Source organism: Patagioenas fasciata, chromosome 1 (assembly GCF_037038585.1).
Source record: "Patagioenas fasciata isolate bPatFas1 chromosome 1, bPatFas1.hap1, whole genome shotgun sequence".
Lineage (NCBI taxonomy): Eukaryota > Metazoa > Chordata > Aves > Columbiformes > Columbidae > Patagioenas > Patagioenas fasciata.
In genome coordinates this window covers 137,928,599-137,943,925 of record NC_092520.1, presented here as the reverse complement: position 1 = coordinate 137,943,925, position 15,327 = coordinate 137,928,599, and the positions used below count along the sequence as shown (strand labels likewise).

Sequence of the window (15,327 nt, the reverse complement as noted above, 5' to 3'; positions counted from 1 at the left end):
CTTTCTTTTTGTCTTTAATGTTATAACCTAACCCAAAAATGCCTCAGGGCCCTACAGGGAAAAAAAAAGACAAGATAGAGAGAGGGAGGGAGAGAGGGGGAGAGGGAGAGAAAGTGGGGAGGGGAGAAAGAGAGAGAGAAAGAGTCTTAAATACCATCTCTCCTCTAGGCAGCAATTTCCACAGATGAAGAGGTCACCACTGTTTAACAGTGTGCTGCCACGTTAATTTAGTATGACAAGATAAAGCAGTAATCTCTGCTCGAAGAGGCTGTAAACTGCCTGCTATCCAGGGACATGCTCGAGTCGATTTGCACTGTATATCACTTTATACAATTGCCGTGACAAAGCCCCCTGAGTTCCTTCATGTAAATCTCTCTCTCTCCTTCTCAACTTCCCTGCCAGTCAGACAGCATCGGATCTGCGGTAAGCTATGCAAACTTCACATCTTACGCATGCCAATGGACCCCAAAGCCCCCCTCCCCCAAGAGAAGATGTTTAGGACTTTGATAATCCATTGATCCCACTTCCATATCGGCTTGTATTTTTCAATCTGTCGTGTTAAGTTGTCAGAGAGGGCGATTAAACCGATGTTTCATGTTCTGAGATTTGCGTTCCTGGGAATGATAGTTTTCAAAGCCTTTCTTGCTAGGTTCTGCTTAAAGATTATCCCTAAGAAAGCTGATGTGAATATTATTACTGGCATAAACCTGGTAATAAAGCCATAAAGTGTTTTAGGTAAAGACATTTTAGAGATATTCAGGGTTATAAACATAAGAGTTTAAAGCTGGATAGAATTTGGAGTGCTTAAAAAAAAAAAAAAAGGCGCCCTGTCAGGCTGTGGAGTTTTCTCAGCATTAAGCAAAACAACATATGTAAAAGGGAAAAGGGAACTCACATGTCTGTGTAAAATAAATATAATTACAGAATCACACTGACTTGCGTAGTTAGACAGGAACGAAAAGAAGACAAAGTATGTGTAGCAGTGGTCACCATACTGCCTCAAATAAAACGCAGTGACAGCTATTTTGAGCGGACAGCTAAGAAAGCTGCCTGTGTTTGCAGCAGCCTGTGCAGCTGAAAACACAGTTTTCTTATTGGGGAAAACGGGTGATTTTTTTTCAATATGCTGCAATTCTGATATGCCGTACTGCATCTCTAGAACATGCAAGTTTTAAATTATGCCTCTTCTCTATTTCACATTTAATTTGTGTCATTTTCCTATGGCCTGCAGGCATGATACAAGTCACAGCACACAATATACCAAACACAGTGCCAAAATGTGAAACCGCGCACATGTATATATATCCACTTTCTGGATTAAACATAGATGAGGACATAAATAGAATTCAAACAAGCACAGCAGACAGGTTTCTACAGAATAAGAGTGGAAATTAACTACAGCTTATTAACTAATATAATGGTAGGTCTACCTACTAAGCCTATGTGTGGCATTTGGACCTGTCAGTACCACTATAAAAACAAGCAAGCAAGGATAAATCAAATCATTGAGACACAACAGGTTACATATATTGTGTTCTCTTTGATGAACTAAATTTGATAATAAAATTTTACATTCACTGCAGCTGATAGTAAGAATGGTGATGGCTTTATTAGACACATAAGTTTCTAACAGTAATTGGGAAGTAATTCCCTAAATTTTATATGGGGAAAACCACTGAAATCAATGTCACTTTTCAATATCCAGAGAATCTTCTCAAAATAGCCTTTCAAAGGTATGTTGGACTGCTTCTGTTCTCCAGTTCACGTTGCTAACCAACACATTTCAAACTGTACATATAAGTGTGAAATTCATTATTTGAACTTAACATTGCTGGCTGGATATATAACAAAAGGTTTGCTTTTAGGGAATATCCAATTCTTAAAATCCCATTAAATGCCATTAGTGCTAGTTAAAAAAGTAATCTGCTAGAATATTAACACACCAACCCCCCCATGAGAAAAAAAAAAACCTTGAACGTGGTTATTTTTACAAAAATATTACAGAATATTTGTACGGGAATATGTGTTATTTCTTTAATTCCACCATGTACTGTGAATGGGATTACTCTCACCTAATTTTAGCCCCAAATTAGACATCTAGTCTAAACTAGTCATCAAGGCTCCCTCTATAGTCAATAGACAAGCACTTCCAGAGGATAATTAATCTTTCTTGTCTTAGATGCTTATTTTAAGATTGGAAAGGTTCTTCCAGGAGGGTGGTTATCTTTTTCCATAAACTGTGAAGAAAGCCCGGACACCTAACTTTTATGTGCCTGAACTTTGATGAACTGAAGCCCATTCTCACTGTACGGCATTCAAGAATCTCTATGAGTTTGGAAACACTAATAGACCATAGACTATCATGGATGAAGGACAAGTACAATTTCCATTGTACTAGTGTATAAATTGAGGCATAGACAAGAGAGGTGAATTTCCAAACATAAATCAATAACTAGGAAGCTGGAAATATGGTCTAATTTCATCCAGTAAACTGAAAACTTACCATTTTTCTTAATATTTATGAAGTTACAAGTATGGAGTCCAATTGTGCAATTTTGCAGAGCAAAATAAAGATACAGGCCCCAAATATAAAAGTAAGATTTCAGTCAAATTACTTTATCCACATGGAAAACTAGGGAATTCACTGTGGCCCTGAGTCAACATATTACCCAACTCATGTTGACAGCTTCAAACCTGAAGCTACAGTCTGCCCAAAAGCTAAGTTTACACTGGAGACAGGCAAACAGGAAAAGTACATCATCTACCACAGATGTATTCTTTTCAGAACTGAATCACACTATTTTCAATTCTGCCAGTAGATACATGTAATTCTGAAAAGCGTTTTCTGATAGAATTTATCAAATTGGTTTTAAAATAATTTACGAGTCTTATACATGTAATTATTGTGAATGATCAATCTGATCTCCCTCAAGCTCCACGCACATTACTGTCTGTGTCCAGGTAATATAAATTCAAGATTCTTTTTAAAAAAGGTATTTGAGAGTTTATATTAATAAAAGTAAATAATATACCATGGACTTGCACTTGTAACATCAGTCAGATACAGGATACAAACTCGGTGAGTTGTGTGTTTTGAGCTCTGAGATGCAGAATGCTTTATATTACCAAGAGAGCTACACACTATATAGGAAATATTTACAAAAAAGCAGATTCTCTGGCCAGGCAACTACCTCTCACTCTAGGCTTTTTTTGGCAGAAGTTGTCTAACTACAGATTTCTAAACTATGGGAATCAACAGCCAAGTTTATCACCCTAAGCTCCAGTTGCAACCTAATGAAGAGAAACAGGCACTTCTAGGGTGTGATTTCTCTGACCAACTTAGAAGCTATGTCAGGACAAAGTGAACCACACTTTCCTATTCCCTATTTACTTCCATTAACCATAAAGTTAAACCTAAAGTTGCTAGCTTACATCTGGACATACACTTTGGAAACATTTAGTCTAACCAGTCTTCGGCCTTGAATCCTCACCTCAAAAGTGACATTGTGATTGACGTGACATTACATCATGTGTTAGTGACCATGCTTACGGTAACTTTCTTCCTATATGAGAGAAAGCCAAAGTGATCTCTAACTGCACCAAGAGACCTGTAATGAACAGAAATTTACTATTGAGACTGTTGTCGTACACCATAAAAAACCCCATAGATTTAACTGAAAATTATACAAAACACTCTCTCCTACAGGGTCCTACGTCCCTGAAGATCTGCATTTGTATTTGGTTGTTTTCTGGAGACCCACAGATACTGGATGCAAGGCAGCTAAATGCTAACCTCAGAGGTTGCTACTGCCTTTGAAAATAGATGGGCCCAAACCTGAGGAACACTCAATGATTACAACTGCAGCAATTCAAATTGAAAAGAATGAGAAAGAAGGGAGATTCACCTAGTGTTTCAGAGATGAAACACACTTTAAATTCAATCTGAAAATCAACACAGAGGAGGGTCTGAAGCACAGATATTTTGTATTGTTTCTGGCTAGCAATATTAATAAGCAACGCAAGCTTCCACTTCTGACACAACTTAGTATACAGACACACATACAATCTACCACAGTAATTCAGACTCAAGATGTCAGAAAAGTTTTACCTTTTGCTATAGTATTTCTTATTTGGTGTCATCAAACTCCAATCCTACAAAAACCTATGTGCAAAAGGAGTTATAGTCAGTGACCTCTCCTTCCCTCCTCCTTGCTACCATCAGCATTAGGTTCCAATCAATCAGATTATTTTGCAGGAACAGGGTCATAAGCTAAGCATTCTGGGGCAGGAATGTTTCTTTTTTCTGTCTCTATAAAAATAAATCATGCTTTGAGTACAATATAAATAAAGATAATAACAGTCTGATGTTAGATTTTATTGGTCTGTGTTTTGGACAATCTATATAATTTGCCTGTTGCCCGTATAAACTACAAAAAGTTAATCTTTATAGCCCTTTTTTTCCTTGGGGTGGATTCAGTTTTAAAAGCACAAAAAAAAAAATATGCTGAAGCAGACTGTTCATGCATAATGACACTCTTGTTTACACTGCTCTGGTAAAAATTATCCTTACTTAAACTGGGCACAAATTCCACGTCCATTGGTTCATCTAGTGATGCTAAATTCACAGGATTCCTTCAGTCTACTTCTCCTCTGTAAAGAGGAAAAATGCCTTATCTGGTCACACAACTGTACTTAAACCGGAAAAAGAAACAAAGAACTTAAGAGTGTCAAAGCGAATTTGGAAATGAGGCCAGCCAAACAATTTGGGCAAGACTGCTACCCCAGACATAAAGGACTCTTTTTACTTGAGAAAGTTTGTTTCCTCCATTTCATTGTCTTGAAACACCATGGAACATCGGTTGGTTCAGAAACATCACAGCATGTCAGTCATCTCCCGGAGGGAAGTTGCTGCACACGCCTTCGGAATTAACCCACCTATGTCAAATGCCCATACTTAAGCAAACACATACTGAAATGTGTAGTCTGTTTTACCATGTGTCCCTCTCCAGCCATGAATCTCTAGAGGAAATTAATAAGCCCCTTTATTACAGTGGAGGAGGTGGTGATATTTCACTGATACACTGAAGACAAGAGGAAGCAGTTAGCTCCATGAAAGAAAGAAAAAAACCAAAACACCAGGACACTTTAAATGCTAGCAACTCCCTGAAGCCACATTTTCATTACCACTCCAGCCACCATTACTTTTGGTGAATCTGCAAAAGCATTAGGAGTGGCAAGAAAAACCAGAGAAAGAAAGCTGGCCTTGCCACAGCCTAATCCAACTTAAATTTGTGTAACATGAGAAAACATACTTAAAGAAACAGGGTAAAAAACGATGCAGCATTTCACTCAGCCATTAAAAGGACAGAAAAGAAAGAAAAGCTTAAAATTGTCACTGCAGTGGGTAACATCCCAACTACGGACACAAAAATTTGATAGTGAGAGAAAAGACTGTAAAACGTGATTGTGCGTCCTGAGTGTAGCAGAAGGTTCTGGCACTTGTGGGAGCCAGAGCTGAATACCACATATATTCCTTGCAACCCTGAAATTCAAGAAACCATGACCAATACTTCACAGTGTGTTTCAGTTTTGGTATATCTCTACTCAAAGTAGAGCTGTATATCAAACCACAACCATCTTCTAGTTTACTGACATTCTGTCCAAGCAAATAGCACAATGCTTTCTTTCACTGTGCAATGTCTTCATATGAGCTATTTACTAAAAGGCTTTAGAATTGATTAAATAATAAAAATGACTAAGTTAAATATGACTACAAGCAGAGGCAGAAAATGGGCAAGGCAGGAAAAAGTTTTCAGAGGACAACTGCAAGCACTGAAAGTGATGGAGTTATGTTATTCATATAAAGCTGGAAATACAAAAAAAAGCCTTTCTCACCTGCAATGAAAAGAAAGGGAGACAGCCACACCAGCTGCTCAGAGGAAGTCAGGTGGATATGAAAAGTGTATGGAGCAGACAAAAAGCACATGAGGAAACTGTTCTGGAAGTTCTAAAATGAATGGACAACTACTGAAGCAAAAATGAGTCAAGGTAGTGTGCAAAAGTACAAGTTTGCACTACAAAGGGGGCAAAATATAATCCACTTAGACTCCCCCATGCCTTGCCCTGAAGTGTGTGTCAGATAAGAATACAAAAGCCTTGTATGCTGTTCTCTATTCTGATAGTAGTTACACTGCCACAATTCTTACACAAGGCCACAATTCTTCACAGATTGGCCAAAGGAGATAACCTCATCGTTTGAAAGCAGAAGTATGAAAACTTAATTACCTTTCTGTTGTCTTCTCCTTCCAGAACCATGGAGAACTGAGTGTTTAATTGGCAGCAGAGTTTCTGCCTCACTACAATAGGATTCACTACCATCAAAGAGAAGATAGCATTTCAGAATAAATTTGTGCAGAGTGCCACAGGTGATGGACCTAGACTGGAGAAAGTATACGAAGTCCACAGCTACTGTTTGACTTCTGGTAGGACGGAGATACCACAGATGCTACCTATGTTATGTCACACCTAGGGACTGATTGTTGAAAGCCAAAGCTCTTCAAGAATTAGGAACATTCAAATGTAGTCTCCTTACATTGTTGCTATAAACTGATCTTGCAGTCCTGCTAGAGCTTTCTCCATACCCAATGCACTATTTCCAGTGAAAACATACAAACCTCAGTGAAATTACCTGGCAGATCTCAGCAAGCGTGTGTAATCCCAAACTGAGCTACTTATTAAAAGCAGTCTGGACTGAGATACTAATTTGGAATGAAACCACTGTGTCTATTGTGGAAGTCCTGGGACAGATTGCTTAGAAAGATGACCAATTTTTTTTTTTTCTTCTAGGGCTTACATGTTTTTTCAATAGTGCACCTAATAGTTCTTTTCTCTTCATTGCAAGAGAGACCGTCTGGTTCAAGTATTCCTGCTGACTGTGGGGTTTATGGTTTTACCTACCTTTTTTCCTATGGAATTATTCAGCTTTTCAATTACATTTTACTAGTATTTATGCAAGAAGCCTAAATGAAGATATTTTCCAGTATGAAGTCAATGAATTGATTCCTAGGCATATAATCACTTGCAAACAATGGATACATACAGTTCCCAGCACTTCTATAAAACAAAGGTGTTTACTTTTCTGTTGATTATTTTCTGCTTAACTGCATTCAAATGAATCCATTAAAAACGTGACTGCTTCACAGTAAGACGATCTTCAGCAAAAACAAACAACTGCTGTTTCCACTTCTCTTCATGGCCTTTAAAATCTACAGTCATCTGCACCCTGTATTTCAGGCAATTTACAGACGATAAATCTGGTCTTGATTTGTTAATTTATTGTTTTAAATGTGGTTCTAACCCTCCTGCTTGGGGAAAAAAAAAAAATGTTTTCCTACTTCATTACTTATTTATTGTCCCCTAACCAACATTTGGACCTTTCAGAGTCTGATGAAAACTCCAGCAGGTCATCTCAAATTTCAGCCAGTCTTTCTGCCCATTGACTACAACTGGAATGATACATCCACTCTCCTTCCCCTTGGCCACAAGTAAGCAAAACTCATTGGATTAAGAGAGTGGCAAAACAAACCAAGAGAACTTCCATAACCTAGCATGCTGCTCCGGAATTGCACTGTGGCTTTGACCCCTGCCTCACCTGAAGAGTGAGAACATTTTTGTTTGTTTGCCTGCCCTATCTAGGACCTGCACAACATGTAGTTTTCAAGTCATTGCTAAATACTGTAAGCATTATGTACTTACATAGACACACATGACTGGAGGGCCAGGAGAAAACAGATTGTGACAAGGAGGACAGACAGGTAAAAACTTAAATGGAAGGTATTTTGTCAGGCAGATACAAGAGGTATCAAAGCTTTTTCTGGCTCTATCTCCACTTGTTCTCAAGGACTACAGAGAGTTTTATAGGATCTGGACTTCGACGATGCAGAAGGTAACTTGTACAGCTCTTTGATGGGTCCTGGCTGATTTTTCTTTACTTACTCCTTTTCCTAAGAGCCTGTAGAGTCATTCTCTGAAATGGTGCAAGTGTGAAGATTGAAAAGATCAAACTCTGATACAAACCTGAAATTATATTTGTGGAAAGTGTTTTCATGTGCTACTTTTGTGATGACATTTACAATACATTGTTTGTAACAATGCCATTTCATCGTCTCATAAATATCAATTTACCATTAAGAGAGGAAGGGAAGAACATCAAAAAAAGACAAATGAAAACTTACCACCATTTCTGTTTTATTTTAATGGATCTAGTCTTGTTCAGATAAGCCTGTCTATCTCTTACAAAAACAACAGTTTATAGTTTAAACTGTGAAATTGTGTGTGTGTGTGTGTGTGTGTGTGTTGTAATTATGGTGCCTGCTAACAATTTCATACTGCCACATTGCACATATGGCTTCCAAGCTAGCTTTATCTGAATCTTTGTGAATCTATTCTCCGTGCTATTAAACTGAGCACATTCCACATCGTTCAAAAGTAATTACACTTTTGTCTAGAGTGTAGGAGACTGCTCTCCCCAAATAATGAAATTCTCATTATTAGAGCTGGCACAATAACGGCACTGGTGTTCACAACACTGTGCATTGTACCATCACAATAACTTATCCCAGGCTTGATGCACAAAGGTATACTGGAAATTAAAATTTCTCTAAAACCACAACGGGTTTTTTTTTGTTGGTTTTATTTTGTTTTGTTTTAATAGGCATTCTTTAGCTCAGTATAATTAGAGTCCTATTTGACTTTTTAAAAAGCTATATGCATTCAGATTTCCATCCTCTTTGCAACTTCTGAATAGTAGCTAAGTGCTCCAGCCACACGCTGTTCTGATCCAATACTATTCACATGCGGACGACCCCAGACCCACAGGTGAAGTGCAGGCCAGGATGTACGTGATAAGAGAACTTAAATGCAGCATTAAACAACCTTTTATTTTGGACTAATGGAGGAAAAGCATGAAGCAACGTGTCACTAAGCTCTTTGACCAGAAGTACTGTTATACTTTATATGACCAAAATTTCTTAATATTATTCCCAAGTTACAGAGGAATAACTTCATTCACCATAGAAATGAAATATTTTTAATTGTAAAACCATAAAGCTATTTAACAGTGCACTGTAGTATTACCTATCAATTTAAAGCACTGCTGACAATGAATTCTGAATCTCACTGAAAATGCAGGACAAACATGGGTTAGCAGCACAGCCACAGAGTTTGGAACAACTGGACAGTGGCAAAATTACACCTCAGTTTCATCTTTTGGTCAGAACTTCGGTTTTGTTGTGGTTTTGTTTTTGTTTTTTTTTAATCTCATCCGACATTTGATTAATATTCTATGGTTAAGAAGAACAGTGACATTTGACCACAGTATACCATGCTCGTGCTATACTTCAGTCAGTGCTTTTAGCCTTGAAATCTCTTCTTTTCAGAGACTAGCACACAGAAACTGCTGGTGAGATCTGCAGCACTGAGAGGTGGCAAAAGCAACACAGTAAGGCAGACAAATAGAAACAAATAAAATAAACCCTCTTAACTTAGATGAGCTAACAACTATCTCTGCTATCCAAATATTGTAGCCTTAATAGGCTTCTTCAAAAGAGGTATCGACTGATACTATCACCCTCAAGTATTTTCCCGCTAAGCTTATGGTCGCTATGAATATCCTAAGGGCCCCACAGATATATTCCAGGCCAAATATTGCCTTGTATTATCCTTCTGAGCTTTTGGGTTAAGTCTGATAAATTATCGTTTCTTTTCTTATCAGTGGAAGAGCTTTCTTTTTTACAATGAGTATCTATTTATCAAGAGGAAGGGAGTTTGGGATAGAGTTGCCCCTGACTTTCACAGACCACAGAATGGTTGAGGTTGGAATGGACCTCTGGAGATCATCTGGTCTAATGTCCTGCTCAAGCAGGGCCACCTAGAGCCAGTTGCCCAGGACCATGTCCAGACAGCTTTTGAATATATCCAAGGATCCTAGGATGTCCCAGCTGGCAGGACTTGTAAAATGAAACACAGCTGGAAATAACCTATGAAAGAGAGGGTCAATTAGCAGCTAGAAAAGTGAGGCCAAGAAATTGATTCTCAAGGTTGAAATTGTTTTCGTAACTGTCCCTTCATGACCCAGTGCTGAGAGGCAGAATATGAGGAGACAAGGACAGCTGCGGGGACAAGAGGAATCCAGCTACGCAGCCTACTGATGACACAAAGCTGTATAATTCCATAATTCCATACCTTTTCCAGATCCCTTGGCTGTGGCTTTCTTCTGCTGAGATTGTTCCCGAGGCTAAATGGGTGTTGCACATGTAAGCTAACACAGAAATCTCTCTCTGGATCTATACTATCTCTACGTAAGAAACCCTCTGGAGAAGAGTCTTAGCCAGCAACCACAGACAAAGCAGTACAGTTTAAGAGGAGGGCAGCAGCGTGATGCATTATGTGACTTCAGACCAGTTTTACATCTGATCCTGTCTTACTGGACACTGGAGAGACCTGTAAAGGTGTCCCTTGCTAAGGACAGCATGCAGCTGCAAAACGAATACTCCATAGTCACTGGCAGACTCAGTTAGTAGGTGCAGTAGTACAGCTGACAAGCTATTACGAAGTGTGAAGCACACTGCTGGAGCTTTGTCAATAAAGCTGCATTGGACCGCACTGTGTAGTGGTGTGTGCACGTGTGCATGAACTGGGATTTGCTTCCTAGACACCATAAGATAGCACACAATGTCAATTCAAACAGTACAAAACTGACCTCTGTAACGCTACCAAAGTGCATATACCTTTTTGGAATGACTTTCATAACTGCTTATCAGCCAAACTGAAGAAACCTAGAAGTTAGCCTAGCACTAGGTTCAGTTACTTCCTTCTTATAACTACATACCACAACAGCAGAGGGAATGATTATGTATATTTTACCCATTTACACTGACCACTTCCTTCTTTCTGGAGACACATAGGCTAAACTCTTTCTGACCTACCTGGATGTTGATTTTTACAAGATACTCCTCACTAAAAAAGAGATATTACCAAAATGTCGCATTCATACCATCTGGCAATTTTCTTAAATATGTATGAAGACAAAATCAGACCCTACAATCCCCCAAACATGTTTCAAATAAGCCCAGAGCGTCTTACTACTACAGCAAAACTGCCTAAAACATGCAAGAATTCAGTATGTTGTATTATAAAGAGACAGAACACACTGTTTTGACATCACAGTAAATACAGCCTTCATAGCAGAAAGTCACACTAGATGATCAGCTGATCTTCTCGGTCTTAAAAACTGTACATGAATAAAGCAGTTAGTTAAAATCATTTATGGAGCAGTTAAGTGTTTCAGTGAGGTGTAGTTAAAATACTCCTGCTGGCCTCCTTAGAAGACAATGAGTTTTTATTTCATCGGAGTCTAATTCTACACTACTGGTGTCATCACAAGTTTACCTATTGAATTAAATGTTGTCAGGAACAACCCCTTATCTTGAACACATGCACACACACACACTCTTAAAATAGGTCAAAATACAGCAAAGCGCATATAGCAGTTACATACCCTAATATCCTATTGGCTGGAACTGTATACTAATAAATTGCATCTCCATATGATAAAGGATGAGAAGTAAACAAACTAGAAAAAGACAATGACATGTTTGCCCATGAGTAATTTTTCCAATGACGTTCTTTCTTCATTTAAAGTTGCAATAAGCCAAAGTAAAATTCAATATTCCAAACCACTGTTAGAACTTAAACATTAGACCAAAAAGGAAGAAAAATGGATCAGGATCAGTGTGTTATTTTTTCTAGGAGAGAAACTTCAGTGAAAATCCAGTGACTTGGTCCTATGTGAAATAATAACCCCTAAGGCTTTTTACTTAGGGCTTGTTACATATGCGTAATGAGCTGTAAGGGCTTAAATACCACTGTGGAGCTGTTGCAGGCTTTTATGAGAATATGCCATCACCCTTTTTGCAATGCCTTTTTAAAAGCCTTCAATATGCAGGTCCACTCATTATCTTCACTGAAAAGTGAAACTGCCAGTGCCCTTGTCAAAGTGGGGGACTAACAGAAAAGTTGCAGTCAATTTGTAAACAGGCAAAAGCTGCGTGAGTGTGTTCACAACAGACAGCTCTGTCGAGGCGCCCAAGTCCTGGGGTTTCCATGCCTTTTCCCTGCACCTTTCAACCTTTCTAACACCGTATCACAGCACTCTGCCTGAAGGGCCCAAGCACATCACGTTATAATCCTGATACTACAATACTAGTGAGGAACATGGCATTGCTTTTGTTCCTTTTGTTTGTCTGCTTTTAGATAAAGCCAGTTCTGGACTCCCAGTGGGCTGCTAAATGTAATGAATGAAGGGCACTGTGTCATTTGTGAAGTGCACAAAAAGGTGGGAATTCACAAGTGAAGAAGTGGGAGGCTGATTTAATTCTCTAAGCACTGCAAACTTTCTTGTAGGTACCTGTGGCATGTGAAATTCCCATCACACATCAATTTTTAAAACCAGCAAAATCCGAAGTTGCTTTGTTTCACCCTTTATACAGACTTCCATGCTTTACTATTGCATAAACTTGGCATTGGGGTGATACTTCAGACACCACACCAAACATGACTCTCACAGTAAACCATTTACTGTTTGCTGAACACATACACTTCAAATTCACATCGCTGTCGCTAAAAAATTTTAGCACCCTAAATGCCAGCAGGCAAAGGTGAGGAAGAGTGGAGTTTGCACTGCGAGCGATTTAGCATCTATAGTAGAGGGTAAAGGCAGTCCAGCTAGGTCAAAGCTTTCACATTATTGTAGCATGTTCTGTACGTGTAGCTGTGCATTGTATGCTCCATAAAGTACAGATCTGGATGCCAAACTACTGTAGAGGCAGAATTCAAAGAATGGATGTAAGCACAATAGACCATTAGCAAACCTACCATTGTGTTGTGCTGAGAAGTGGGAGTCCTATGGTCACAGTTCTCTTGCGTCAGCAGAGAAACTGGCTGAAATTCCTCAGAGTGAGGCTTGTTGGGAAAACTCACATGCAAGGGAAGGTGAAAGGCTGGGAGCCCGTCACTCTCCTCTTCTCCCACTTTCTGTCTGCTTGTCACCATGGCTACCTCTCCATCTGCTTCCCCATACGGAGAGGCTGGTCGCTTGGAAGACATCCTGGAAGGAACAAAAGAGGAGAAAATAATGAAACCTCCAAATAAATCCTTAATGCCGTCATTGTGTGGTTAGGGGCCATTGTAACAGAAATGCCTTTTTTGTGCTGGCAGAGAGCAGGAAACCATCCAAATACCACTGCAAAGCATACACAATTGGGAACAATGGCCAAGCAGGTAGCAACAGAACAGTGGCTTGTTTGTTGTGAGAATAATACACTAATATAGCACTCTCTTGCATTCTGGCTTCTTAAACATGAAAATTCACCTAAGAAGGCTGCATAATGAAATGTAATTCTTTTAAAAAATACCCATCTGGTTTTGCATTTGCAAGAAACTATAAGAAGATAGAACGTCTCCCAGTACAAGCTATTGTCAACTTAGCTTTTAAGGAATAATCACTTGCACATATTTAACCGTAACTGATTAAAAAAAAAAAAAGAAAAAAAGAAAGTAAAATAAAATAAAATAACTTGCTAGCAAGCCAAAATGTCTGTGTTTATAAAACTTCACTCATGTGAACAACAGAGTGTTATAGTCATGTTGCAAGAATCTTTTCAGGTTTGCAGGTCTGGAATAGTTAAGCAATTAAATATCTGACATGAATAATTTAAGCTTTTTGAGAACACAGAGTCAGATTTGTACTAAATGAACAAAGATTTGCTATCAAGATACCCTATAGTTTCTACCTATAGTGAGATCAGGAAAAAAATACATGTAAATGTAATTTACATCTATATCTACATAAAAAAAGGATACAGAAGGAAGGTACATAGAGTACATATTGTAAAAATCACACACAAATCTTGACTTCAAATTCAGGCCCACATTCCAAATCTTTTGAGACTGTCTGATAACGCTGTTCTGAATGCATGTATATATCTTTAACTTTTAGAAGGACTGAAAGAATCCTTATGTCATTGGAAAATCCAGTTTTCATCCAAAGCAGGAACTACTGAAAATCTTACAGGACAATCTGAACCCAGAATACTTCCAGCTTGGTCTTCAAAACAGAGGGGTCCAGTGAACTATTAAAATGCAGACAACTTCTGGGGTTAATTACAGCAACATTGTTCATGAAAATCAGGGTATGTGCATGGAGGGCGTAATGGGCTAAGCAAGGGCATCTGTAATAAGGAGTGGAATGAGAAGTAAGAAATCTGATGGGCATAGTCAAAAGAAGAAAAGAAAGAAAAAAGAGAAATATTTCATGGCAAATAGGAAGTTATGAACAAGGAAACTGAAGACTATTGTACATAAATTTGAAAAGACGGGCTGAAGTAATACAGATCCTCCTCAAAAATCTAGTATTTATGATTCTAATTACCCCATTTTGATTTTCCACTTCACAGTTAAAGGACTGCATTTCAAAAGCCCAGCAGCCTCTTGAACCATGTGTGGGGCTGCTGTGAGGTGGAGCATGTCCATACGATTTGGCATATTGAGCACGAAATGGTTCTTAGCAGCAGTCAACTGGGTCTGAAAACAAACAGTGACTTTAAACAGCCCTTTGTTAAGACTTATTTTGTTTCTAATGATCTCATTTTGAGCTTTGCCTCCTGAGCCAAGTTGGATTACACTAGGTTAAAAAAAAATTTAAAAAAAAAAAAAATCAACCAAACCTCAAAACCTTATAAAAAAAATCTCAGAGAAAAAAAATCCCTATGAGAACCTGTACTCAGCTGCACATTGCCTGTTCTGAACACCACCTATTGCCTGCACAGAGAGAAGCAATCTGTATTTTCTATTAATGTTTGACTTAGTCCAACAGACTAACACTTCATACATCCTACCTGAATTCTGTCTTCTAGGCTTTCCCACCTACATGTCTGCAGCAAAGCATATGGATAAAGACAGAGATCACCAGATAGACTCCTATCTGGCAGTTTTCTACTAGCCTGCTGAAATCTGCATTTTGCAGCTATGTTTGATGTGACAGATCCCAAGCTTTTCTTCTGCAGAAACCATGCAACTCCCTTTCTCAAGTTAATGTGAATTATTCATATTCTGCATTGCACCACACCAAGATACATATTTGCTATTGATTCCGAGTGTAACATTTTGGTTACTCATTTCAACACTGCCTTAATAAAAGTTTGCGTTTTTACAAAATTTCTCCTTCTGAAAATTAGCACTAAGCACTTGTCTCAGTTTTCGCAAACAAAA

At 38.5% G+C, this 15,327-nt stretch overlaps 1 protein-coding gene across 21 annotated transcripts in view; it reads right to left on the bottom strand.

Annotated features, from left to right (window-relative positions):
• Positions 1-15,327, bottom strand: part of SOX5 (SRY-box transcription factor 5) — a 657,930-nt gene that overhangs the window by 247,961 nt on the left and 394,642 nt on the right. For 18 of the 21 annotated variants that reach the window (XR_011741632.1, XM_071815743.1, XM_071815738.1 and 15 more), the window contains one exon: positions 12,934-13,165. Coding sequence is in view for 20 of the 21 variants with exons in the window: in XM_071815704.1 (XP_071671805.1) it covers positions 12,934-13,165 (232 nt within the window). In the remaining variant the exon portion in view is untranslated. The remainder of the gene's footprint in view (positions 1-12,933; positions 13,166-15,327) is intronic. The other 3 variants (XM_071815727.1, XM_065846514.2, XM_065846528.2) reach the window with 1 other exon arrangement.